A 27444-nucleotide genomic window follows, 5' to 3' on the forward strand; every position below is an offset into this window, starting at 1 on the left:
GGCTTTTTTCCTCCTGAACTCTGGTTCATTTATTCTTTCATGAATCTGCTGCTGTGTTGCAACATGTGTGTTAATGTGTTTGTTTTCCATCAACAGGCATTTTTCCTGTCGTTTTATAATTTGTTCAACCGGATTAAACACTTTAAATGCACATTTGTTTTGTTTATTGTTGCACTGTGACATCTTTCGGCAGAAACTCATTCAATCATAAGTGCATATTGTGTCTGCAGGCTGTGAGTTTTAAAGTGTCCACATTAAGCGAAAAGTAAGCCATTAAACAATAGTCATGAACACGAAGAACAACATGAAATTAAATCACATGACCACAACTGGAGAAAAGTATGAACATATATTGTGTTGCAAAATTAAGATGGGAGCAAAGGGTAGGTTTTTAGTTTGTTTTATTGTCATTTTAAAATGTTTAAATTTTTTTAAATAAAAAAATCATGGTTCTGTATCAAATACATGTTGTACTTTATATTAGATTTGAATTTAAATGAACTGCTTTGGGTTTGTTGTATTCTATTTCAACAGAATTAGACTTAAGCATGTAATTATGAACTCCCCACATATAAAGGCGGTAAACACTGACAGACTGGGATAAAAAAATTACCCTGCGTTTGCAGCCTAGGGCCCGTGAACGCAACACTAATTGCACTCGCGGGCAAAACACAGCAGGGAAATGACGAAAGAGCACGCAAAGAGAATCCCGTCACACACACACACACACACACACACACACACACACACACACACACACACACACACACACACACACACACACACACACACACAATATGGCCAGTATGAACTCTTAACAGTATCCTAAAAACGTAACAACAAATCTGCGACCAAACACACGTAAATGACCCCGAAAGGAACAATGAGCGCGAGGCTCCTGAAGAAAAGCCTTACCGTCCGCAGCGCTGACGTCATGCCAGTCCAGGTTGATGAGGATCTCCACCCCGGTCACCATCAACACTTGTTTCAAGTTCTTTTGTTTGTTGGTGCTTTGTTTTCCCGCCGCTGTTGCTAACAGATAGCCTCGGTTGGGGGCTGACGCCGTTTAATTAACCGAATCTGTCAACTATGCACACTTTGTCCTTCGGTCAGCAGTGTGTTAGTCCTTCCTTTTTCCCTTAAATGTTCTGATTATTTCACTCAAATTTAACGTCGAGCATGAGCGATCTGGATTCCGCACACGTGGAACCGCAGGATGACGTAGCCACCTCGACTTTGACATCCCATAAGGCCATGCTTCATCCGAACTTTCAACAACGAATGTTCAAATTAAGTAAACTTCATGCTGATTCGGTTGATTTCAGACCCTGCACGTTTATTTAAATATATATAAGATCTGTTATATAATATAGATAAATATTAAATATATAGCAACAAAATGATAGGAACCCAATGGTGGTGAAGTGATTAGCCCTGACGGAACACCGAGGACGATCCTGCAGATACCGACTAAACGCACTAAATTATAGCACTAAGGGATGGGTTACTCCAAGGTTAAAAATTAGAAAAAAATGTATAGAATGTGGTTATAAGGGCCAACAAGTGTAGCAGATCCCCAGCCCTGGGTATACCACAAGGTTCTGTGCTTGGTCCATATTTGACAAGAATCTCTGCTTAAATGTGGTAAAGAAAACAGCTAAAGAGAGCAAGAATCACACACTTTTGCCACTTCAGAAAACCTTTATTATTCCTATTTTAAAGGTTGGGACTCAGACTCCGTCTCACACCCTCTTGATCTCCAGTCAGTAAAAGTCCCTGAGTTAGAATTAACTCGGTTCACCTCATGCAGACAGAAACTAGAAAGAAGCCCCCAGAAGTGTTCCTGCTGTTCCCGGGGTCAGTTTGAGCAGAGGCAACATTGAGGTATTTACAGGTCCAAACCTGAACGATGAGGCAGAATTTAAACTGCACTCTGACTGGCCGTTTGTTTGCATGCGCATTATGAACCCAAAATACACACACACACAAAAAGGTCACATCTGTATCCAAGCGCTCTTCCAGACGTTTCATTCCATGATTCTGTCTCTTAAAATGACATTATTTTATTTACAATTTAACTAATGTTGCTGTAGTGGGTTTAAAACTGAAAAGTGTCCATATAAATGATGCATCTTCATGTTTCTATGTGCTAATGGATGGTTATGAAATGAAAGGAAGCTTACAGGCAGATGGATGGAACATGCAGCATGGATACAGCGCAGCCTGCAGGTATCAAGCCGAATGACAACTACTCAGATTTTAAAAAAATCAGGAGTAAGAACTGCTTTGTGATTAAATCCTTTAATATTGAACAAACAAAAATCAAAGCTCAAGTGTCGCTAAGTTATTGTTAAATTTTCTAACAATTTTTCCTGTATAAAAAGGACATTTAAAAGAAAAATAAATCATTTTCTGGAGCTTCACAGCAGAAGTGGTGCAAGTTTTGTCACATTCTCATCATGAATAAACAACTGTAGTAGAGGACTGAAACAACAAAATGACTTTTTAATTTTGATTTCAATATTTTGACTTTCTGAACTTTGTCTGCAGTTGCTTTAAAACTCGATGCCACAGAAACGTTTGACCGACTTGAATTTGGAGGCAAACGGTTCTTTTAATGTGTGAGGCTGCTTGATGGAGAGAACTTTGAAATAAAAGGTTTTTCCACATATGTGAACAGAAAAGGTTGCACTTTATTGTATCTGTCAGGTGTGAAGATAAACAAGAATTCAAAATTATCCTAGTCATCGCGTAAAAACTGATATGAGCAGAGCGTTTCGATCATTGATCAGAGTTTATCCAATATTCAATCTCCTTTATTAATGTCAAATAGAGGAAGCTACTTGGCAACTAATCCCAGCAACCTGCTGGTTCTACTGGAGGAAACCCTTCAGTTTTCAACCCTGCTCTACAGCCAGGACTCAGTCAGCTTTTCACATTAAAATTAAATAAAAAATAGGGACTATTAAGGCTTGCATGAAAAACTGTCTACATTTGGGAACTCACAAGATGCAGCTGCAGAGGAACAACAATGCCCAAAAGACCTCAAAGCAAAAGACAAAACAAAAGCTACATGTGGGGGGAGGGGAGAGATGAAAAACCTGCAGGACTCCTGTTCTGAAGCAGCAAATGTGCAACGATACACAGGTGAACTGCACAAGCCATCTCTGTGCATTTGAAATAAACGATCTTTGATTCTGTGATAACATGGAGCGAACAGACGGCGCTGCGCGTGTCTCCAGTGCGTGATGACGAACGGAACAGAAAAAAGGTGCGAGCTGTTTTAAAGGGGTGGCAAACAAGCAGTCCCTTGCCTGAGCAAGCTTGATTTAAGGCAAAGGTTAAACTGACATGACACAGTCTACGCTACGCAGCATAACAGGCTAACAATTATGAACACAACGGATGCACCTGCCAGCGCGCCGTCACAGTCACGACGTGCTGTAGTTTTCAACTCCCCCCATCTCTCCTCTTTCCCCCAGAGAGCAAATACGGTAGTGCTTGACCACATGACGCGACTTCCACCACTTCCAAAAGGGGCATTGTCAAATGGAGTCATGACCAAAGAGCTGAGAAAAGCCTGGACACGTGACGGAAGAGGTAGTAGAATAAACGCAAGCAGTCCAAACTGCAGCTGGACTTAATGGCTACAGTGTGCTAAAAGTATCGCCTAAATGTTTGGGACACTGTTTGAAATATATTTCTGGTGATTTCGGGGTTTCTCACAACAGGGACGGTTTGTGGCGGGCAAGAGAAGACGCCACTCTTTATCTGGAACGGAAACCCGTCGAGCAGTGATGGGCGTGCTTAGATCTAGACTGGGGACACCAGTCCTGCGTGTATTTGTGGTCAAGCTCTATCCTACTGCTAGCCAGTTAAATAAAAATATGTATTTAAATGGCAGGTGAAAGTGGTGCGGAGATGGGGGGAAGATCAGTGTTTCACTAGGAGTTAAGGATTTTATTGATGTATCATTATAGATGATATTCAAGTTATCCATGTTAGCATGGTGATGGTGGACTATAAAAACAATTGTCCTGATAGATGTGACGTGCTTATGATTTGGGAGAATTGATCACTTCTGATAAAGAAAACCAGGCTGGGCCTCAAGGCACTGGCTCCCGTAATGAGTCCTATTTTGTGAAAAACAGGAAAATGGATGCCCCTGAATTTGCGACAGATCAAAAATATAAAGAGTGCCACTTCCTGAGTGGTTGATGAGAGGAGACAGGAAGTGGAGGTGGGGAGCTCAGAGGAGGGATGGGCTCATGTGACCTCTGACAGGTGCAGATTTGATCGTGGGTGCAACCAGGAATTAATGTGGAGGGGGGGGCGGATCCCTGCTTGGATTAAGGACATGACACCGCATCTCCAACAGAGAGCTGCGTGACCCCCAGATTTTCATGCTTGCTCTCTCTAGTGCCATTTATGTTTCTAACTCTGTTCTTTCCTCCTCCAAAGCTGCCGACTGACTCGACGGGTGCAGGGGAACGAAGGTGTGTTTGGATGAGATTCTGCTCGGTGACCTGCAGGATCCCGACGTACACGGAGAGGGAGGGGCGACATGCTTCAGTTTGCTTTCTTGGCCTCCTGGTTGCCATAACTCGAACCGGTTTTCTTCACCTCAGTGACCCCAATGAGGCGTCGGATTGCTACAGAAGCTGCAGAGACAACAAAACAGAGAGGAAAAAAGACTGAGCCGTGGTACGCCAGGGCGTCAACATTAAAGTGACAGTGCACAGGTTGCCTACCTATAACCAGGAAGATAATAAAACCAATGATGAGGAGGGGGGAGCCACTGATGGCAACACCGTAGGCGAATTTAATCAGAGGTGACAGCAGCAGGCTGGCCCAGAACAGGAAGTTGAGCAGCGTCCATGGCCTGCGACGCGGAATCACTATAGGTCCGGGAAACTTGCCTTCCTTGTTGTACATTTCCTGTAAGGCATCCTGAGATGACAGAAAGGTAGGAAATGAATCAAGAAATAAAGCTATAAATAAAACAATCAAGATCTCAAATCTTTGTTTAGGTTACCTTCTCCTGGTAGAGCTTGTGCAGCCACTTAGCACACTCTTGCTCATCATCTGGAATGTCCTCCACAGGAAAACGCCTGGTTGCACAAACATACAGGTGAAATTTAAGCAAACAAAGAAACTACAAATGTTAACAGTTATCTGTCTCGAGCCATAACAGAATTATTGACATGATTGTTTATCTGCCATAAAGAATCGCTTGTATTGCGGTTCCCCACGCTTACCGCCAGAGGTCACTCTAGCTCAAAACTGACCCCTGCAGTTGGAGAATTAGTCTCTGAACCATATAGAACCATCATCTGGTGTTTATATTTTTATAATGTGCTCTCACTGCTTCACTGTTCTAGCACAAGAAATACAACTGGCAGGATGATGGAAGAGTTCATGACTCCGCTCAGCTTAAAGCACAATTCATTACTAGGTGGATTAAGACCCAAAAAAAGAGTTTAAAGTATGACCACTGACCTCACACTCATGTCGGCTTTGTATTTCTTCCCATTAACGATGCCCAGCAGAGTGGGAGTTTGGTTGTCTTTAAAGTTGAGAGTCACATCATAAACGGCTTTTACTGTAAAAAAAAATAAAGAACCTCATTAAATGTGGGCACTCATGCGGAGAGTGCTTAGGCCTGAGTGTCTGTGTACCTGTGCCCTTCAGACACTGCATCGTGGTGGTGAATCCTTTGGTTCTGGGCAGCAGGTGGTATTTGAGCTGGGGGAGACCTTTACTCTCTGCAACCTGCATACTGATCTGATGCTTCTTCTCTGTAAAGCGAGTTCCCTCACAATACAGCAGAAACTGTGGAGGTCAAAGAAGAGTGTTGAGGCCCAATCAGAAAGGTCAGAGATGACCCCACATCCAAGCTCACACGCCAAAATAAATCACTCATAACTCAAATGGACCATAATGCTAATATGAGATCAGCTGAAAGATACTCAGGAGTGTTATCCTGCAGGCAGTCATGTGATCAGGACTGACCTAATGTCTGAGTAGAAGAGTAATTAAATCAGCTGCTGAGCCATTCCATCTCATTTGGACATCTTGAAGAGTTTCTTAGAAAATCTGGACCGCAATGTGCTTTAATAAACCAAAAGACACACAGGAGTGTCTGAGAACTAATTTATTTTAATCCCTTTAACAGAACAACCTCCCAAAGTAGGATATGTGTGTCTCCGGTCTGTTTGTGGAGAGACCAGTTCATGGAGTTTGCCAGGACATAATAAACAAGAGCGCTCCTGCTGATCGGTTTCAAACACAGCTGCTGCAGAATCAGCTGGTGCGTTTATCAACTCTGGGAACAAATACTTCAGAGGAAAGCCGGCCAAAGGCCAGGATGCTGTTTCTGGTCTTATTCATCAATTTTTCCACTCTCTGTCTCTGATGTGAGACTCCAGAAATGGACGAATGTGGTGCGCCTGACCTTTACTTACCCACATACATTCGGGATAGTCTTGGAGTCTTTTCAGTCCCGTGAAGACAGTATTCCGGTCTTCCTCCCATCTTCGCTTGCAAAAGACTATTTCCAGGAAGTACCAGGTCCAGCCAATCAGAGGGACCTTCAGCAGCTCGTGCTTGGCTAGCACTTTTGAACTCTAGAAAAAGACACGGGGCGAAAGTTTCTTATCATGGGGCAAAAATCATTTTCAGCAACATGAAGACCTAAAGTAACTCATGCTGATGCTGTATCTGGCCCGTTAGCTAGAACTCACTCCGAGGACGCCAAATCTTTCACAGATGGTCCAGCCACACAGGAAGTCGATCTCAAAATTGTGGTTGAGGATGATGATCACGTGCTCCTTGCCAAACATGTCTGCCGTGGCTTGGTCGGTGTATAGGGTGCAATCGGTGCCTGACCACCATTCCAGCATCATCACCAGCTCTGCAGGGTTAAAACCACAGTTTGGATGCTGCAGTGACAATGCTCCATCCTCCATTTAACTGGAAATAAGAGCTACACAACCAGAATAGCCTTCTAATTCTCATCACAGGGATTTATATACAAGAATCTGGTTTGTTTCCCCGTTTCGTCTGCATATTTAATGTCTGTTTATGCTGCTGCTCCCAGTGGGGCCGCCTGCTGGGGCTGGATGGATCAGCAGCCGCCGAGCACAAGTCCCATTACGCCACCTCCTCCACCGGCTGTCCTCTTTCCTCAGGTGCATCTTGACAATTACGTGTAGATAATGCAAAAACAACAACACCAACGTGTACTCACGGCTCCAGAGCGAGTAGGAGAGCCTGCAGTTGATTCTGCGGTAGAGCTGCTTGTTGATGGGCCAGAGGACGCACGTGCACAGCTGAATGAAGTTTATGATGAGGCCGCTGACCACAAACACGAAGCCCATCAGCAGCTGCAGGATGAACAGGCTCTTCAGGTAGGCCAGCAGAGCCATGGCAGCGGAGCCTGGAGAGCTGAGGAGGCTCCACTATACACTACGACCAACCTGAGGAGAGAGGAGCGACGCAGCCAGGAAGTGGAAATGAGAGCAAGCACGCCAATGATGGACGGAAGGCAAATAATGCAGCGTTTCTTACCACGGTGGATCCTTTTATAAGCCGCGTTTACACGGTCCTTCGGCCAGAACTACGGACCTGGAGGAGGCAGAAGAGCAAGCAGAACATGAACAGTCTGCCCCGAGTTGAAAAAGGATCTTTATAAGTTTGCGATTCTTTTTTAAAGTCCTGATTGAGAATGGAAGTAGACCCAGATCTCAAATGAGCAGAAAAGTGCATTTAACTCTCTTCTGTCAGGACACACCCATTGAAATATCATGAGGCAGGTGTCACCAATCGCCTGACAGGTCCAAGCACACACAGCTTATGTTACACAGGTGACCTTTGTTCTCTGTGGGACGGAGGAACTGGGGCAAATGTTGCACTCTAGAAATCAGCACAATGTCACTGAAGCCTTAAAGAGAATCTGCAAAAACGACTTAATCTGATTTTACTGGTGTGTATTTATAAACGGGATGGACTCCGGCGGTCTACTGAGAAACCTTCACCACAGGAAGTCACGAGTATGAATATGAAATGCTGCCATACTTGATAAGCCTACACGTGTCAGCGGTTCAAGAGTTTTGAGTCAAAGAGCAACGAAACCACCTTAAATCACTTCTGTTGTTCAGACAGAACCGTGGACACGCTGTGAACTTTGCTCTCATTCACCCCCACATTCTCTTCAGTCAACTGACTTCACAGCAAATTAATAGAGACAGTCAACACAAACCCCACACTTTTAATGGGAAGTCGCCATTCACAGCAGCAGATAGCACATTTCACCCTGGTTACCATGGCCACCATCTCTATTTTATTCTTTTGAGATCATCTTGAATGAAACAATGACATCTATAAAATAAAGAAATGGACTTGTTCACATTTAAGGTGGCGTTCACTGCTGCAAATAAATGGAAACAGGCCAACACAGAGAACAACTTGGTGGTTTGTAACCATCATAAAAACTCACAGGCCATCAGAATCAGCAGACTCACGCTGTACGGGCTCCTACAAAATAAAAGCTGCAGGCTGAAAGACCTTTAATTTGAAATTCAAGAGGATTAATGCAATGTAAAATGATCTGGACAAACCAGATCAACTTGATCTGCTTCAAATTTCTAGTTAAATATTCCTTACAATTACCAGAGAAAGCACAGGAAATGAGGGCTTTGCTGGTCTGACAAATGAGTGAAGCTCATGAGTGTATGGACACTTCACACGACGGTCATATTTGGCGGTGTGAAGAACACACTGAGGTCATCTTTTCTATGTGTGGGGGTGTTCCAGTGTCTGAACACGGCGGTGAGAAAAGATTAGAGACAGCGAGTGTGTCAAAGCTGCTTAAAGTCGGGCAGCTGCCTCTACAAAAAAACAAGTGAGCATTTCCACCAACCGTCTCAAATAACAGGTTAAACTTATATCGTGACATCACCTAAATACATGTGCTGGTCACATGACAGGAGCTCACATTGGTCGAGACTCTGATTTGGCAGATTTATGACCAAGTTTTAGCCCAGCGCTGCTTCTCTCACACTTGACTTACCAGTAGACATAGTAGGCCATTGCCATGAGCACCAGGGCTCCGCAGATGCCAGTGAAGATCATCACAGCGCTCTGGTTCAGCATTTTGGCTGCTGGTTTCTCACCAATCCAAAGCCAGAAATAAAAGGAAAGGAGAAGACCTGTGTGCAGCGGAGGACCGTCACGGGCTGACTGGCCTCTCAGGCATGATAATCCACACAGATTATGATGACGATGACAGCAAGAGCGCCGACAGGTTCCGTCAGAACTGTCTAATCAGCACAAGAGGCCCGAAAGCAAATCAAAAATTACAAAGAGGAAGAAACCTCCAAAAAGGCCCCCCGTCGATTCCACCTCAACCCCAGTCGAGAACGCCAGGCGGACTGAGGGGAAAGATGGCTCCCTTCTGCTCCCAGTCCTGCACGTATGTACCGGAGGCAGCGATTTACACATATTCCCATCCTCTAATCCTCTGGATCAGATTAGGTCTGATTAGCAGGACATGGGCACCCTGGATATGTCACAGTTCATTACCCAAGAAGAGGAGCGGGCTCCTCCTCAGCAGGGTGGATTTCACAGGACGGCATCTGTTACGCAGACAAGAAGTCGGATTACAAGGCTAAAAGATGCGTACCGCCCCCTAGTGGTGGGCTGCAGTAGGGCAGCGGTTCATTTTTGCCCCTCAATATTTGGCCGTGACTCAGTTGGTGAACTGAGGACGAAGAAGAGGACTGGAAACAAAAGCTTCCCCAGAGGTGACGTCAGACACGGTTAGGACCGGCTGAGAGACGCGGAAATAAATGCAGAGGTTCTCCGAAGCAAACGGGTCAAAGGTCAGAGTACAGTCCCGAAGCCTCACCTGTGGGCACTGATGCCAAATATAGGGACAAGCAAACCGACTGTGATGGCGGGACAATGAAGGTCATTCATGCCGAACAAGCACGCTCGCGAGGCTTTAGAGGCGTTCTTAGGGCTGAAACCAACGTTTCCACGGCAACAAAAGTTGTTTTATAAGAAAACTCCAAGCAAAACACCAAAACTGGCCTTTTCTTGCTGCTTCTGCCGTCTGTCAAATCCACTTTAAACATTGAGAATTTTCTTTTTTCTCTTGGAAATGAGTGGACGAAGCAGAAGAAGGTGCGTCCGCCGCCGGGTCAGATGTAAACACTGTTGTGTTTGTCAGGAAACAAACAGGAGTTTCTCCTCGGGCAGCGACGCACTAACAGGATCTTGGAGCCCGGTTGGGACCTCTGTAGATATATATTTGTGAGGACCCCTAGGGAGGGCTAATCCAGTCCTACAGGGGCCGTGATCCAGCCGGGATTTCTGAACTACCAGGTAGATAAACACACACCTGAAGTCTTAAGCCGTTGACTAGCTGGTAGAAAGGAAAACCCGGCTGGATTGGGGCCCTCATATAACTGGATTGGCCTTTCCTGAACCAGTCAAACTGCTCCCACCTTGCTAGTGAATGCAAATAATTTGGGCTTCGCTGCTTAACACGTGCAACAGCACAGGCGAGCACGCGCCAAAGCAGTGGTGTGCAGTTAGCACAAGTATAAAACACCAATCTTTTAACACAAAGGCTCTTGATTCAAACAGCTCTGGTGAAGTTGCACCACTTCCAGTCACACCAGACCTCACAGGAGTCCTCAACCCTTTTGTTCCACCATTCAAAACCTGTTATGAGGGTCACAGAGGGGTCGACGGCCACTGGGCGAGAGGTGGGAAGACACCTCGGACAGGTTGTTAGTCTATTTAATGGAGGGAACACACACACGCGCACACACACCATCTACTCAAACACGTTATCTTGAGATTGCTACAGAGCAGGAGATAGTTACTGATTAAGAGTTCCCTCCACGCCAACGAGTCACTGGACTTTGAAATTCAACAGCACGACACAATGACACTGTTAAATTTAATTTAAAACACGTTCTCAGGTCCTGAGGCCTTGAGTTTAATCATCTTTGACATGTAAACACTGATGAGGCATTTAGAAAACGGTTATCAGGGACTCCTGCAGCCAGTCAGAGGAAGCCAGGATTATTATCATCCTCTCTCATAGATGGCAGCTGAAAAAAAATCAACACTCCTCTTCATCACATCTTCACCAACAAGTCTGGATCAGTCTGCAAGTGGACACACACACACACACGGGCTGCTGCAGCCAGACGCTTTGGACTAAACTATACTGAGTTTACCGCTTCTCAGGTATGTCAGGCAGCCGATGTCTTTGTCGATGGACCACCAGCCGGGGGGGGATTTAGACACCACATCTGCCTCCGTTAAATACCCACGAAGAGTCACAGCATCACAGCAAGAACAACGACGGGGGGGCAATAAATGCAATCATTTTACCTGCCACTCTGCGCCGGGCTGAACACGGTGAGTCTCCGAGGACACAAGTTAGCGGGGAGCGCAGCAGCCTCGCGTGAACCAGAGTAACCTCCTGATTCGTGGTGTGACAGCGTGCGCAGGAGCCGGCGCGTTTGACGCACGGCGAGACGCAGAGTGCTCGCAGCGTAATGGCGCATTTCACATGAATGAAACGCGGACACTTTGACGTGTAATCTCTGGGGCCAGGCGTTCTGCCTTTATTGCGCAATTTGCTCTTGAATCGTGGCCCGTGCGCAAGAACGCACGAGAGAATGAACCCCGATGCGTTGGCAAAACAAGCCGTTTATTAGGACTGATTAACTAAACGCAGTTTAAGAATTGCTCGCATGGAGTTGCATGTTCTGGAGTGGAAGGGACGCCCGCACACTAAAGCGGTGCCCGCTAGCTGACAGGAGGCTAAACGTGACGTCTGTGTCAGTCAGGCACAAGGACAAGAGTGGAGCGATGCGTTAGCTAACGCTAGCGCGGCTCAGGACGTCCACCAAAACTCTACATGACATCAGTGGGTGCACAATTGCATTCGGACGTGCCGGGGGAGCGTACATTTCCAATCCCATAAATGCCACTGGGCGCTCCGCTTGTTATCCGTGAAACGTCACCGAGCGCAGTCACATGCTAGCGGCATGTCCTGCTAGCCTGCCCGCTAACGCTAACGGTCCGCCTCGGCAACGGTGCTCCGGGCTTACCTGAAAATGATCGGCAAGTCGGTCGAGGCTCTCGCACGCTTGTGTTTCCGCTGTCTGTGCAAGGGGGCACCCCAAACGCCTCTGTTCAGGAGCTGGTCTCACTTGTCCCCCTTTCCGACACGGGATAGTGTCGGGATAGACTCAAGCTAATATGGGCTGCAGGAGCGCTATTGTTTGTCGGTTAAAGCCCCACATTTCCTCAAAGCCCATCTGAGGATAGAATACCCAACATCCGGTCTGAGCCTTCGCTCACCGTCCCAAACAAAAACAACAACAAAAAAGATCGAGATGCACATTAACTTGGACAGCGTGCACCTGCAGCTGGGACATTTACCGCTGCGGCATGTATTAAATAATACTGGTGAATGTTGTTACAGTTCCGTCAGATATTGAGCAGATCTCAGAAAAACGCGACGCTTTTATGAGGATGATCCAGTTTTATTTGCTGTTTAATGAAGTACACGTATTTTCCTTGCAGCCTTAAATGCAAATTGCCGGTTTACATCAAATAGAAATGATAAAAGGCAGACGGAATCAAGTCACTCCCCGGAAACTGGCCAATGGTTTGGACTTTTAATTCAAATAAAATAATGATATAATCAATTCAATTATGCCCATATTTTTTTATTGCTCTCAACCACAACCGGTTAATGTGAATCAGTTTGTAATTGATTTTAAGTAGGCTCAATTTCGATCACCTTTAGCACCCCGCCTGCTGGTGCTTCTCGGGAACTGCAGCGACCTTCCTTTTTTCCTCTAATGTTTCGAGGCGTTAGGGATGTTTTCAGAGTCCGATAACATCCCAGTGAGCCCGACAGGATGCTGCTTCTGTTTCAGGAGACGTAGTGTCTGCAGATCTCACGGCTGCTCGGCTCTCTCCATACCTCTGTCCGTGACGCCAGGCTGCAGACCCCGTGAGCCTGTCTGCTTATCTGGGTTAATGCTGGCTAGTCTGTGGATTAGTGTTGGCTGAACTGAGACATCACCTGTTTCTGGCCACAGTGCAGTGAGAACCCATTGACTCTCCTGTAGGGCCAACCTCTTTACATGTTAATTACATCCGGCTTCTAATTACATGAGCTTAATCATCAGAATGAATTGATTTGATCATCACCCACCACACAGGTTCAGTAAAAGATAAAAATTTATTCTTCTTTTACGCTACTCCATGAGAGCAGCAGCTCAAGTTTGGCAATTTCTAACGTTATGAGGATGTTATTACATTGGTACAGATACACAAAAAAAGCATTTAAAACCATTCATTTTATTTCAGTTAAGGCTGATGAACAGCGTGCGTCGCTTCTGTTCTGATATGGCAACATTTAAAAGGGAAACAACAATGAGCATTAGTAAATTTAGTTAAAAAAAACAATCGTTGCAAATACCTCAATTTGAGATGATAATCACTGAGCTATTACGTGACACGATTCAGGGAACGTCAGACATCAACTACCATGATTATTGATTAAACTGCATAAGATGTGTGACAGTTACCTTAACATCACATTACTCACGATGCGTCTGAGCTGCATGGAAACAGTTGTTACGCTTTAAAAACAGCCCATAACGTGCTATTATGGGAGTACAATAAATGTTTTCATACATGTTGAATTATGTACCAGAATACTCGTGACATCATATTAAATATTCTCACCTGAGAATATCAGTGGATCTAATTTGCGTTAGCGCTATGCTACTTTGACGTGTTGAAAACGTCTTTTGATCTACACACTTTAAGGTACTGACGATGTTCATACACTCACCACCTTCACGCATGTGTTGCAGATTTTCTTTTTAATTTGACTTCTACTGAAATGAAGCTGAATATTTCATAGTTTATGTTCGGAGTACGCTTTAAAGTTTGACAATGGTGGATCCCTACGCGTGCAGTCTATCCGTCTTGGCAGTGCTTCTCTGATAGGTTACTGAAAATATAAAAAGAACTGCTGCCGGTTCTGGCTGTGAAGACCTCAGAGACTCTTTCACAGGGCAGAAACACGCAGCAGTGGATGTGTGTGTGGACGGCAGAGACCCCAGGAAGCCTCCTCACAGCCTGTTTTCACTCTAAAACCCTCACCGCCACGGCGATGGCGGGATTCTCGATGTCCGCTTTGCTCTGAACCATCCTCAGCTCCAGCTGTGCAGGACTGGGCTTTTTCCCAGGACCAGCCACATCTGACAGGAAGAAGGCGATAAATATCAGTTTGTGGAACTGGTAAAAGTGCCTGTTTAAAGGTCACTCGTGTTTTATTGAGGCCTGTCTTTCTTTTTACAACCTTTAAAATAGCTAAACTAAAGGTAGCTAAGCTAGTTTTCCAAGGAGACCAAAACAAACCCACCATTGGCGTAATTGATGGTCCTCTTAATGACATGGTGCATGACAGAAACAGTCTTCTCACAGGCAGCCTGTCGGCGGCAGATGTTAGCATTAGCAAACACGTAGCAACATTAGCAAAATCTACGCCAGACGTGTCGCTGACCTTCAGGTCTGTGGGGTGATGGTGAGTCCAGGCCAGCAGCATGGCGGCAAACAGGTCTCCCGTCCCCACAAACACAGCGTCCACCTTGGGGATGTCCATGCAGATTTTCTGACTGGTTTTGCTCCCATCGGGTTTGACTACGAGGACGACACACAGTTGAGCTGCACTGGAGGAACGCGTCAACCCGCATTGTGTCGACAGCCGGACTAACATACCCGTCTTCTGGCTGCCCAGGGCCACAAGGAACTTGCCCCCCTGCTTGGAGGGAAGGTCTGTACTAGTGAGGACCACAGTTCCAGGACCCATTTTATGAAGCAGCTCCATCACCTGAGCAGTAAAGAGGAGGGATCCTTAAACTGTCTTTCAGTGCTTATAAAACCGATACAACACAGTCATAAAGGACAGTCACCTCGAACGCATCCTCCTCTGTCTTGATTTTCCTCCCAGTTAACAGCCTGTAAACATCAGGGAGAAGCCAGTTACTTTACTGGGATGCTCCTTTCTCCACCATCACAGTGCAGATGCTGGACGCCGCACTCACTCTGCTTCAAACTGGTTGGGTGTGAGGATGTCGGACAAAGGCACTATTTTCTCCTGGTAAACAGGCAGCAGGTTCTCCGGAACATACTGAAACAGACAGAGAAGGCATCATTTCTCGTGGGCCGCGTCGCGGCTTCCTCTGGAACGCATGGCGTGAATTTCCCCCATCAGGATCCAGCAACAGCGCTGCTCTCTGTGTCTCAGGGATGTGCAGGGAATGATGCAGCTCTCACCATAACGCCATGGTCACCCATGACTGGATCACACACTGTGGAACAGAAAACTCTAAATTAAACTTTGGAGGTTGTTGGTAATAACGCAGAAAAACTCAGTACTGAAATGATAAATAATCCCATCCTTTAATGAATGAATGTGTGGGACGTTCTGCGGTCCATTAGAGGCCATTATCACGCCATCGCTGAGAGACGTGGCGCTCGTTCTCCTCGTGAACTCTAATTTGCGAAGCTCCTGCTAATTAAAATGTCATGCAATTTGCTGCACTTCATTAGCCTCGATGTTGCTTTTATGCTACTGGTAAAACTCCCAGTTTACACACTAAACAGCGACGTTTTCCACAGAGCGGGGAGCGAGAATGCAAACTCACCGTACACCAGGCTGGGATTGGTCTTCTTCAGCTCCAGAATGATGTCAACCACCATCTCCAGGAAGGAGTTGTCCCTGCTGTAACCTTGGTGATGGATGGACAGACCGGGTCACCTGAAGCTTTGTCTACGCCCTCGTGTATCGGACGCCACACTGGACTCACCTGTGAGAATGTAGTCATAGCGGTTCACCTGGTTGAGCTTTATGCCCTCGTACAGAACCTGCAGCTCCTCGGCCGTCAGCACTTGGCCTTTCCAGTGGGCGTAACCTGGAGTTGGACATGATAGGAGGGAAAACCAGATGATAAATGATACGCGGCGCCACCGCGCACGCAAACGCCACCTGTGACGTAAACAGAAAGATACAATATCACTTTTATGCCCCTCAACTGACAGAATCCTCCGAGCTCGTCCTCTACTCCCACCATCATCTGCTGAGGTCTCCAGGGCCCCGTGGGGCCTCCGCACGGACTGAATGGGGTGTGCGCAGGAGCCGGCGCGTTTGACGCACGGCGAGACGCAGAGTGCTCGCAGCGTAATGGCGCATTTCACATGAATGAAACGCGGACACTTTGACGTGTAATCTCTGGGGCCAGGCGTTCTGCCTTTATTGCACAATTTGCTCTTGAATCGTGGCCCGTGCGCAAGAACGCACGAGAGAATGAACCCCGATGCGTTGGCAAAACAAGCCGTTTATTAGGACTGATTAACTAAACGCAGTTTAAGAATTGCTCGCATGGAGTTGCATGTTCTGGAGGGGAAGGGACGCCCGCACACTAAAGCGGTGCCCGCTAGCTGACAGGAGGCTAAACGTGACGTCTGTGTCAGTCAAGCACAAGGACAAGAGTGGAGCGATGCGTTAGCTAACGCTAGCGCGGCTCAGGACGTCCACCAAAACTCTACATGACATCAGTGGGTGCACAATTGCATTCGGACGTGCCGGGGGAGCGTACATTTCCAATCCCATAAATGCCACTGGGCGCTCCGCTTGTTATCCGTGAAACGTCACCGAGCGCAGTCACATGCTAGCGGCATGTCCTGCTAGCCTGCCCGCTAACGCTAACGGTCCGCCTCGGCAACGGTGCTCCGGGCTTACCTGAAAATGATCGGCAAGTCGGTCGAGGCTCTCGCACGCTTGTGTTTCCGCTGTCTGTGCAAGGGGGCACCCCAAACGCCTCTGTTCAGGAGCTGGTCTCACTTGTCCCCCTTTCCGACACGGGATAGTGTCGGGATAGACTCAAGCTAATATGGGCTGCAGGAGCGCTATTGTTTGTCGGTTAAAGGGGTGGAGTGGGGTGTCTGTATTCCGGCTGCCAGCTTCCCCCTTTCCTAAGCCCCCCGTCACCATTAGGAGCGATAGAATAAACCCCCACAAGCTGTTCTGACTGCAAATGGCTGAACACACAAACACAGCCGAGGATACTGCTCACAGGGACACTCAAGCGTTTACACAGAGCCGAAAGCAGATCCTGAGACCACAGGACCATATGGGTGTGCTTGGACAGATTAGGGGGGGGGGGCAACACTTCCAGTTATCATAATAAGCATTTTAACAGTTTGCAATAGAAGCAAACGTCCGTTCTGACCAGGCTGCGCTCACAGATGTTGATGTTGATCCGAGTGAGACATTTCCCGCTCCTGCATTCTTCACATGCTCTGGCAGCAGCAACTCCAGATTATGATCCCAATCCCCTCTGCAGGAGTTTCCATAACATGTTTCAGATAGAGAAAACACAGTGTTCCGTCACGGGGCAAGGCACTTTTCCCCAGTCCCACTATATCCAGGCAACATTTCACAAGAGCACAGATCAAAACCCGTTTATTGAGTCCGCCCCTCCGCTGTTTTTACATGCATTTTATCTTTTCTGTTTGGTGGCCAACAATCACAGGACACAGTATAGGAATGGCAAGAGATACCAGAGTCCAATCTACTGAGTCACATATTACATATTCTATTATAGCCAGTCAAAGTTCAAGAGCATGGAGCAGATGTTAATCTCTCCAAAGAACTATTAAATCATCATTTAGCATATTTTCATCATCATTCATTGTTATAAATCATTCAAGGTGCAACCGTGACCTCAGGAAACACAATCATCCTTTGCTGCACAGTTTTGTCAGTCCTGTGAATTCTGTCTGGGCTTTTGAGTGTTACCATGTGGTGGGAAAGGACGTCATGGTAAAACTCCACAATGCTGATAACAACAGTGGGTTCCCAATGTTCTCAACCAACCTGTGTGATTTGAGAATTGCACAGAGTTGATGGAGTCCACCTCAAAACCCAGCACCTGAGGAGCAAGAAGAGGCAGAGAGATGTGTTCAAACGAGGAATAATCACATCCGGCTGCAGTACAATGTTGGTGCTGAACAGGTTGTTCAACTAAGGCAACTCTGCAACTTGAGTTGGAGCCACTCATGTCGATGACTGGCTGAATTTAAATAGTCACTGAAAACTTGTGGCCCATTTTCCTTCTAAAATCCTGCATGAATTAAGTCAGTTGTCTGACTCAACTATTATAATTATTTCCAGTCTTACTCCGTTGCGTAACCAAAGGCAAACCAGTCCGCTAGACGTGGCAAATGAACCTGATCCAGTAACATTAAGGGCCATCTGGGGCCATAACGGAAAGATTTATTGCTGTTTATTCGCAGCTTTGCGCCATTCCTGTCCTTGTCCTTGCTGAACCACATCCATCTCGACTCCGCCTGGCTCCTACCTGCAGCGGGAACGTTGCCGACTTGTTTCCGACGTATCCCCTGACAACATGACTCTGAATGGACAGGACGCGACACTCCATTAGCGCAGCTTCGAACGACAGATTGCCTAAACCGCAAACGGACACTGCGGTTGCATCGAATGTGCGGGCAGTTTGGCGGACGGAGCGGGGAGAAAAGCAACCTTGCCTCGACTGACATCGATGACAGCCCCCCCATCCACTCACACACACGCACACATTGACTTCCGGTATAGGTGTCACGTGGGCTGACGTCAGCAACTTTAGCCAATATCAAAATAAAGGTTATTTTGTTTTGTCAACCAGACGCCGCTTCAGAATACGTCGTAAGGAAATTTTAAGGAAATTTAAGTTCAAAAAGAGGTTTTTTGAGGCGGGAACGCGAAAGCAGCAGTCCCGCGAGACACCGCGCACAGTTAATTAGCGGAAGTATTTATTAATAATCAGCGCGCGACTCTATCAAGCTCTGTCTTGTTCCGACACGAAATATTCTCCATCATTTCTCATTTGCTTTTTAAAAAAATATATAGTTGAGCAATTTAATGACTTTTATTCAACAACCAATCCGAGATGAAGAAAAACCCAAATCTCTAAAGGCCGATTTCAAGACCTTTAATCCAGTTATTTCTCTTGCATTTGTATTAAAAACGTAGGGATTGTAAAACGATAGTCCAGATTTAAAAACATGAAACGTTGGGTTTTAAATAATCAACGTTTAGGTTGATTAGGTAGGTTCAAATATAACAGTGTGCTTGTTCAACCTAAGGAAACAATCATGTAGTACTAGATGGTTTATTGATTAACTAGTTGCCTTTCATATTCTTGTGTTTCCACCTTTGAGGCGTCCTGTTACAGCAGCAGAGAGGTCAGCGTCTGTGTGAGGGGATTTAGGACAGGTCTGCAGAGCTTGTGATGTGGAATGAGGGACACTATAATCTAAACACAGCAACAACTCATATTTACAACAAAAAACATTTTTGTAGAAGTCTTACAAACACACCATCCAAATATTGGCAAGAGCTGGGTAATCTGTAGAAGAATGGCAGTTAATTGCGTGACGTTGATGTAAGCTTTCCCCACCTGCAAGTCTGTCATTATTCACCCTCCTTCTGCAAAGGAGGGGCAATCAAAGGCTTCATAATATGTCCTCTGTTTCACTGGAAGCTCACTGGACCGTGAATGCTGAAAGGCCAACTATTTATGAGTAATTATACTATAATTACAAATATGGCGAATAAATAGGTCAGGTTCTGCCATAATACTGGACCTAATTTGCAGTACAAATTAGTGTCCTTCTGAAGTTGATGGATTCTGAATGGTACATTCCACATGGGAAACGCACCGACATGGTCACAAGACCCCAAAAATGTGTGTCGATGGCAATTTTGCACAATTTTAGATGCAACCTTGATGTAAAATTGCGAGTAAAAAAAAACATGCGCGAAGATGTGGATCAGTGATTACATCTCCAACATAAATATTTTCATTCTGAGTTTTGTATTAACTGTAGTTTGCACATTTAAAACGGTTCGGCTGCCTTAAATGTTTATATTCCACTGTTGCTGTTCCGCTTCACGCCTCTCTGTCGCCGAGTATCCCTCCGCCCTCCTGAGCCGAAATACTGCCCGGAGTGAAACTAGTCCCGCCTCTGATCTGCGGGGAGGAGTCAACTCGCGACACTCCTGACACGTAATAGCCCCGCATAATTTCAGCGGTAGAAGCTTCACCTGTTCCCGCAACTTAAATGTGGATTCGGCCGCTCCGCCTCAGTTGACCCGGTCCGGATCGCGGGCCTGTTGGGAAGCGCCGTGAAGCGACGCAGCGGCGGCACACAAAGATGAGACTTTCGGCGTTCGTCTCCCTCCTTCACTCGGTCGGCCCGGTGGTCATCGGTATTTCTCTCGGCTTCACTTTGAGCTTACTGTGCGTGAGCTGGACCGACGAAGCGTGTTATCCGCACGGCGAGGAGGGCGACGCGGTTGTTCCGGGGCAGGATGGACCGCTGAGAGGAGCCAGAAAGCCCAGCTCGGTCTCGAACAGCAACGATATGGAGTCAGGGGAGGATTTCGAACCGAGAATAGTCCCGTACAAACAGGTCCAGCCGAGCTCTCCAAAGAAAGTGTTCAGGCAAGTGCTGAGGTTAAAGTCAACAGGTGAACACCAGTTGATGGAGGGAAGCTGTATTTGCGCCAAATCCCGGTCCAGTCGAGCCGCCTGCAGCGCTTTCCCAATGATTTAGAGATTAATTACTGTTAAATGACTCATGCGTGCGTGCGTATGTCATTTTGTGGTCATGTGGGTTGAAGAGTTTCTGAAGAATTGTAACTCAACTCTTGCTGGGAAACTTTAAGATGTTTCCTTGTGCCACTGGTTCAGGTCTGTTTTATCAGACCCTCCTCCTCCTCCTCCTCTTCGCATCAGAACTATTTTGGGTCCCAGTATTCAGATATTTCCAAGGTCTTCTGGATAGAGACCTTGTGTTCAGTGTTGGTTCACATTCCCCAAAGTGGCTGCATAGCAGTGAAATTCTGAGAAAGAGGCTTTTCCCAGGGGAGGTTCTGCACAGAAGCATCCTCATGTCGGGGCCTCTGGTTCGGGGAGGCCGGCCCGACCCGTCAGCCCAGTTCCACAGGGGCTTTGTGGTTCACCGTATGTTGAGGAGCTCTCACGTAGGAATCTGGCAAATGTTAAAACAACAATCAAGACGTTTTAACAGTCATATTTACAGTCATTGGCAACGGCGATGAATCAGTTTCAATTCCTTCATGTTTTCTCCGAAATTTGAAGCTTTTCTTCTTAATCCAACTGCCTGTAATTTGGGATTATCCAGAACATAAACCAGTACCCTGTAGTTAATGTTTTAGAATGTAGTGGTCTTGGTGTGACGCAAGCTTGAGGACACTTTAGTTGGATTTTGATCCAACTCATTTATTCATAGAGTGTCTGATGTCCTTTTAGGGCCAAGTACATCAGTACGGAGTTGGGGATACGGGAGCGGCTGTTCGTGGGCGTCCTGACGTCCAAAAACACCATCAACACACTGGGGGTAGCCGTCAATCGCACCATCAGCCATCACCTGGACAACGTGATCTTCTTCACCGGCACGCGCAACCGCAAAGTCCCTCACGGCATGCTTGTCGTCTCCCACGGCGACGAGAGGCTCATCTGGAACATGTTCCAGAACATCAAGTATATTTTGGACCACTACATCGACGAGTACGACTGGTTCTACTTCGTGCAAGACGACGCCTACACGGAGGCCGACCGGCTCAAGTCCCTGGTGGACCACCTGAGCGTGGACCGGGAGCTTTACTTGGGCAGCCCCGAGGAGTTCATCGGTGGCGAGATGGAAGGAAAGTACTGCTACGGAGGGTTCGGATACATCCTGTCGCGCACCTTGCTCCTCCGCCTCCAGCCCTTCTTGGAAAACTGCCGCAACGACATCCTGAGCGCGAGGCCGGACGAGTGGCTGGGGAGGTGCATCATCGACCACACCAACACGAACTGCGTCGCCGAGTTCGAGGTGAGCGGACCGGCTTCCTGCTCCAGTACATCCTTCCTTATTACTAATCCTGTATGTAAATCAAAGAGTTTTTGCAGCGGGGGTGGGGGTGTTACATTTTCAGGCAGGCCAGTGCACGTTTCTCCTCCTCCTCCCCCACAGAAGACCGTCACTGCAGACCACATGCTCAGCCTCGGAGACGGCACTTAAGACTGTCAGACGACTATATAAAACTGTAATTACCATGCTAGCGCACGGGTGGCATTTATATTACAGAGCAGGATGCTAATAGCATGAACCCCTCAGTAGTGTTTCCCAACTGCTCGGCAACAATGCGGAATAAGGTGACAAACGGAAAGACCACGGCCGAGTTCACAGCTTTGCCTGAGGCTCAATGGCGTGAAAATCCCCTGTGGGTCAACATGCTCTGTTCCTGTAATGTCATTAGCATTTCAGGTCAAACAAGCTCAGCAGAGCACTGTTTTGCCACAGTGCCCTCTCAGGTGGCTGTAAACATATTGACACTTTGACTTAGTCGGGGAAAATGCAACCACAGAAATTCGAACTACGGTTTGTTTTCCAGGTTCTTAGAAACCAGTCCTTTTTATGGCTCGGTGTCGGGTCCTGACCGGCTGGATAGATTAACAAAGCCCCTCTAAAGCTGCACAAATGTCAACAGTAAATCCTAATATGGTTGGTGTTTTCACTCCAGGGTTTGTTGGCCAGGTGCTGATGGCTGCTCCAGACATGTTAAGAGCCGTGACTTCAAACCAGATCGGGTTGCATTCAGAGAGGAGTTGGACGGAGCGAAGGCCTGAAACTGAGCTGACAGAGTCGCACAGCTTTTACTGCCGTTAGGAAGGAAACCCTCAATATTAACTCATAGATTTCTATAAATGTAGCTGCACTGTACCAAGCTGAGCAGCAGTGTTTGCTTGGAATGCAGCCCGAGTGTGTCCCTGCCGACAGGACGCTGCTATCTGAGTGTCCTTGTTTCTCTCTGGAGCAGGGCGTCCATTCTTTGTTCTTTTAATAGCTTTATCAGATTGGATTCACTTTTTCTAATCACTCAAGCTCCTTAGGTGGTTACTCTGTTTTCAGCTTGAACGTCCATGGAAATTAAGTCAGAGGGAGGAAGTAGGAACCACCTCTCATGTCTTGACGGTTGCTTTTCGCCACGCTGATTAGCAGTTATTCAGATATAAAACAACATCCGGAACAAAGCTGTAATTATTTACGTGTCCTAACCCCGTCGTTGCTGCGCACCTCTGATGAAACGTGGCATTTAATGAGCGTAATCGCCGCTCTCGGCGAGGCTGCGTACGTGCTTCTGTCCTGCGGAGGAAAGACGCTCTCGTTCCCGTCCTCAGGGGCTTCGCTATCACCGGTTTGAGTTGGGGAAAAACTCGGATCCCAGTAAGGAGCAGAGCGATCAGCTGACCAGTGCCTTGACCGTCCATCCGGTGTCGGACCCTGAGCAGATGTACCGCCTGCACAGGTTTTTCACCGAGATCGAACTGCAGAAGACCTACAGCGAGATCGTGCGGCTGCAGGTGAGATGAATTCACAACTCCATCAGATGAAAATAAAAAAAACCTCTTCCTTGTTTGACTCTTCTCTGGGTTCCAACAGGCGGAAATAATGAATGTGAGCGCGGACGCCTTTGAGGGCAACTGGACCTCCCAGTGGCCGGTGGGGGTAAACCCCCCCTTTCAGCCGCAGTCTCGGTTTGAAGTTCTGAAATGGGAATATTTCACCGAGGAGGAGATTTATTCCTGCGTCGACGGCTCTCCGAAGTGTCAGCTGAGAGGCATCGATCGCCTCGACGTGGCCAACGTGATCGAGGCAGCGATGGGGGAGCTGAACAGGAAGTACAAGCCCGTCCTGCACCTCAAGAAGCAGCAGCTGATTAACGGCTACAGGCGCTTCGACCCCACGAGGGGCATGGAGTACACCCTGGACCTGCAGGTGGAAGTGGTCAACCAAAAAGGCCACGGCCGCTCCATCACTAAACGGGTCCATCTGGTGCGACCTCTGAGCAAGACTGAGATCATCCCCATGCCCTACGTGACAGAAGCCACCAGGGTCCACATCATCATACCGCTCACCCTGCAGGACCGCGGTTACGTCGACCATTTCCTGGAGGCGTTTGCCTCCAACGCTTTCGAGACCAGCGAAAACGCCATCCTGACATTCCTGTTTATCTACGACCCCGTGGAGGCGCAGCAGGTTAACCAGAACGACATATTCGCCGGCGTGAAGAACCAGATAAACGCTTACGAACACAAATACCCCGCTGTGAAAATTCCCTGGATAAGTGTCAAGACGGAAACGCCGTCCCAGATTAAATTCATGGACATCATCTCCAAGAAGCACCCCGTGGACACGCTGTTCTTCCTGGCTCACGCCAACACCGAAGTCAACTCGGAGTTTCTGAACCGCTGCCGCATGAATTCCATCAACAACTGGCAGGTGTTCTTTCCCATCCATTTCCAGGACTACAAGCCGGAAGTGGCCTATCACAACCAGCAGCTGCCCGTCACCACCCACCTGCTGAAGGACGCGGGTCATTTCGACCGCCTGTCCTTCGGGGAGGCCTGCTTCTACAACTCCGACTACATGGCGACGCGCACGAGGATGGTGGCGGACGTCCAGGAGAACGAGGAGATCCTGGAGACGCTGGACATCTACGACATGTTCGTGAAGTACTCGGACCTGCACGTGTTCAGGGCCGTGGAGCCGGCGCTGCACCAGAAGTACGTCTACCAGGACTGCAACCCGCGTCTGAGCGAGGACATCTACCACCGGTGCATCCAGGGGAACCTGGAGGGCCTCGGCTCTCGCTCCCAACTCGCCATGCTGCTGTTTGAGCAGGAGCAGGGAAACAGTACTTGACGGTAACGGCCAGTTTCCGCCGCTGCTGATTTTCATGAGCCAAAACGCTGGGTGGGTGGGTGGGGAGGGGGGGGGCACGAGGAGCACCTCCCAGCACTGGACCTTCTCTCTGTGCTGTGCGGACAGTCAGCCTGACGTCGTCCACGGTCTTCGGTGAGCTCCAGGTTATTCCGGTGTTGGAGGAAAGCCACTGCAGTAAATTCCCGACACCGTTTTTCCCGTACGTTTACAACTCGTGTGGATGAAGTTGACCTTTTTATAGGGGACCTCCCGTAGTTCTGGAGAACATCCAGGTCATGCAGCTATAGAATATTTAGGTTACCCTCATCGTCACCGCCCACGGGTCCAGTAGGGTCCCAGTATTTGATGGGATCTCCCCACTGGAGAGGCAGTAAAACGGCATTCATACAAAACGGATCTTTTGATATTTACTGATTGCAAAGTCTGTCTTTGTGCCTTCACACTGACTTTTTTTATGGCAACGCGGCGTTTTTCCAGGTCACAGCGTGCAGTGACGCGGCGCCGAAACGTTTTGTAACTGGTCACGACATGAATTACTGTTGCCCAATAGGCAACAATATTGTTTTTTAAAATTCCTCGCTGATTCACACAGAAGCTGGGATGATTGTGGACTCGTCAATCATCTCTTCAGAGTAATATATTTGTGCCTCAGCGGAGAGAAGGCTCGGGCGTCATCTTCTGCCGGACGTTTCCTCGCTGAAGCCTGGCAGTCGTGAGGCGCGCGCGTTTCTGTGGTTGACTGGATGTGCGGTTCTGTCCTACGTGAAGTCAGTGGTACTACAGAACAAGTTTTTGAAGAATGTCTGACAGGAAAAAAAATGGTTTTTTTTGACTCCTGAAAGTCGCTGCAGTGTTTCAATGTAATTATTCTTTGTAAGTTTCTTAATTGTGTTGCTGTCCTCCATTTTGTGTTGTTTTTAAATTTGACATGAGGCTTTTTTTTAAAAAAATACAAAACAAACAAAACTGAATAATTGCAGTTCTGAAAGGTCCAAAAACGTATTAGTTTAACAACAAAATGTGCAATATTGCAGATGTCTGATTGAGAAGTAAATGTTAGTGCAGCAGCGAGTGTGTGTAAAAGTACTGTTAGCGGTGACAGAATGTTCTATTTCAGTGAATACACTGTAATACGTGCTGACCGGTCCTTTAATGTGGTGATGGACACCAGGCACTTTTCATAAAATACCAATTTTAAGCCAAATCCCCAAGTTTTATTTAAAATTAAAGTTGAAGTTTGGGGAACGCTGTGTCCACGTCAGTGTTAAAGGTGGTACGAACTATAGCGTCTATCACATATTTGATATAGTTTAACGCATCTCTGTTGAGGAGAGCAGGTTGGATGTGCTGTGGGGGATTCTTTCACTAATGTGCAGGGTGGGAACCAGAAACAACCACTGTGAACGATGGAGGGCCGAGAGGACGTATGAAGTAAACCCCTGAGCACGGAGCTTCTGATCAAACATGCTTGGCAGTCTCTTCCTACTAGGCCGTTATTTATTGATCTTTTCTTTTTGGTCATGAATCTGAGTAACTCCCCACTAATAAGAGGCTTTTTTGACACTCTGTATAGGTCTAAATATTAAACAGATATTATTATTAAGTGTTTTGCAGCTTTATTCACAATTATTCTCAAATTTTATTTCTCTTTTTTTTGTCTTTCCAAAATTACGACTGTTAAAAATGATCTTTTTTTTAAAATCATGTTTGCATCTTTTCTGGTTTGTGTACTTTATTGTATAACCAAAGCAATACTATTTCAAGACACATTTAAATATGTGGTATTTTCCAAAATGAACTGTGAATTATTGTAATTTTTTTAAATTAAAGAATATTTCAATATAAAACTATCTTTTTTTTTTTTAAATCCCAGCATCCTCTTTGTCCTTTAGGTGTCACTACAACGGCACGGTTAACGCAACACCCCAAACTTGTGTCACATCACATTTCGACACCTGCAGTCAAAGTTCCCGTCTATCGTAGGTATTCCCCGTGTCTGGGATGGGTAAAAAGCAGGGAAACATCCCAGCCTTAATTACAGCTTCAGTTATTTCAGAGGTCCGTGTGCGCTGGCCCGAGGGCGTGCTGTAAAACCACAAAACTACAGAGCAGCTGGGAGGTAATTGCAAGTCATTATTTTGTATTTTGGTTTTATGCTCAATCCCAGGACTTTCTCCTCCCACACAGACACATTTTTGTCCTCCAGAAACCCGCTACGACAACGTTTAGCTTCCACGACGACTGCAGTTCACGCGAAGGCTAAGTCAGGCGGAAAAAACCACTCGGCCTAATGAGAGGGTCCATCTGATTCATCCAGTATTTCCCCAAAAAAACTGACCTGAGGTGACATCAGACACTTTCATGCTGCCAGAGAAACCTTCTTTAGACCAATGCGAGCTAATACTGGCTAATACTTATCATTTATAAAGTGCTGCCCGGCGCCCAGGCTCCAGGAATGCGGCGTCGGTGTCTTGCCCGAGTCCTCCGAGGACATCCTCCATTCTTAATGACGGAGCAGAGATTGTTATGCACGGG

General features: G+C 46.9%; 3 protein-coding genes across 6 annotated transcripts; 1 reads left to right on the forward strand and 2 right to left on the reverse strand.

Moving 5' to 3' along the window:
* Positions 1-2283: 2283 nt before the first annotated feature.
* Positions 2284-12469, reverse strand: agpat3 (1-acylglycerol-3-phosphate O-acyltransferase 3). 3 transcript variants are annotated; one of them, XM_003962080.3, is made up of 10 exons: positions 12135-12469; positions 7570-7626; positions 7250-7478; positions 6744-6913; positions 6465-6626; positions 5679-5832; positions 5500-5602; positions 5036-5111; positions 4752-4950; positions 2284-4661 (listed from the first exon to the last, which is right to left on the reverse strand). In XM_003962080.3, exons 3-10 carry the CDS (start codon positions 7425-7427, stop codon positions 4570-4572), a joined length of 1134 nt encoding a protein of 377 aa, XP_003962129.1. In that variant the 5' UTR covers positions 7428-7478; positions 7570-7626; positions 12135-12469; the 3' UTR covers positions 2284-4569. The 3 variants fall into 3 exon arrangements, with proteins under 3 accessions (XP_003962129.1, XP_011610021.1, XP_029704934.1); XM_011611719.2 differs by lacking the exon at positions 12135-12469 and adding an exon at positions 11410-11560; XM_029849074.1 differs by lacking the exon at positions 12135-12469 and adding an exon at positions 11253-11323.
* Positions 12470-13260: 791 nt separating this feature from the next.
* Positions 13261-18736, reverse strand: LOC101067372 (pyridoxal kinase-like). 2 transcript variants are annotated; one of them, XM_029849076.1, is made up of 12 exons: positions 18474-18736; positions 17990-18044; positions 17343-17469; positions 15921-16099; positions 15759-15842; positions 15388-15422; positions 15156-15241; positions 15024-15069; positions 14830-14941; positions 14615-14751; positions 14474-14540; positions 13261-14309 (listed from the first exon to the last, which is right to left on the reverse strand). In XM_029849076.1, the coding sequence occupies exons 1-12, from the start codon at positions 18552-18554 to the stop codon at positions 14194-14196; spliced, it is 1125 nt and encodes a 374-aa protein (XP_029704936.1). In that variant the 5' UTR covers positions 18555-18736; the 3' UTR covers positions 13261-14193. The 2 variants fall into 2 exon arrangements, with proteins under 2 accessions (XP_029704936.1, XP_003962128.1); XM_003962079.3 differs by lacking the exon at positions 17343-17469 and having other exon boundaries at positions 15921-16025; positions 18474-18731.
* Positions 18737-20120: 1384 nt separating this feature from the next.
* On the forward strand, positions 20121-26751 carry chpfa (chondroitin polymerizing factor a). Its single transcript, XM_011611698.2, has 4 exons — positions 20121-20618; positions 21450-22014; positions 23364-23546; positions 23626-26751. The coding sequence occupies exons 1-4, from the start codon at positions 20329-20331 to the stop codon at positions 24886-24888; spliced, it is 2301 nt and encodes a 766-aa protein (XP_011610000.2). The 5' UTR covers positions 20121-20328; the 3' UTR covers positions 24889-26751.
* Positions 26752-27444: the final 693 nt, after the last annotated feature.

The sequence above is a fragment of the Takifugu rubripes genome, chromosome 1 (assembly GCF_901000725.2).
Source record: "Takifugu rubripes chromosome 1, fTakRub1.2, whole genome shotgun sequence".
Classification (NCBI taxonomy): domain Eukaryota; kingdom Metazoa; phylum Chordata; class Actinopteri; order Tetraodontiformes; family Tetraodontidae; genus Takifugu; species Takifugu rubripes.

Coding starts and splice junctions, on each gene's coding strand:
- LOC101067372 (XM_029849076.1), bottom strand. CDS start 18,554: ATGGAGTGTCGCGTCCTGTCCATTCAGAGTCATGTTGTCAGGGGATAC. Junction 15,423..15,758: donor CAATCCCAGCCTGGTGTACG/GTGAGTTTGCAT, acceptor TCTGTTCCACAG/TGTGTGATCCAGTCATGGGT. Junction 14,752..14,829: donor CCTGGGCAGCCAGAAGACGG/GTATGTTAGTCC, acceptor TCGTCCTCGTAG/TCAAACCCGATGGGAGCAAA.
- chpfa (XM_011611698.2), top strand. CDS start 20,329: ATGAGACTTTCGGCGTTCGTCTCCCTCCTTCACTCGGTCGGCCCGGTG. Junction 20,619..21,449: donor TCTCCAAAGAAAGTGTTCAG/GCAAGTGCTGAG, acceptor ATGTCCTTTTAG/GGCCAAGTACATCAGTACGG. Junction 22,015..23,363: donor ACTGCGTCGCCGAGTTCGAG/GTGAGCGGACCG, acceptor TCCCGTCCTCAG/GGGCTTCGCTATCACCGGTT.
- agpat3 (XM_003962080.3), bottom strand. CDS start 7,427: ATGGCTCTGCTGGCCTACCTGAAGAGCCTGTTCATCCTGCAGCTGCTG. Junction 6,627..6,743: donor AAAGATTTGGCGTCCTCGGA/GTGAGTTCTAGC, acceptor GTCTTTTTCTAG/AGTTCAAAAGTGCTAGCCAA. Junction 4,951..5,035: donor ACAAGCTCTACCAGGAGAAG/GTAACCTAAACA, acceptor CTGTCATCTCAG/GATGCCTTACAGGAAATGTA.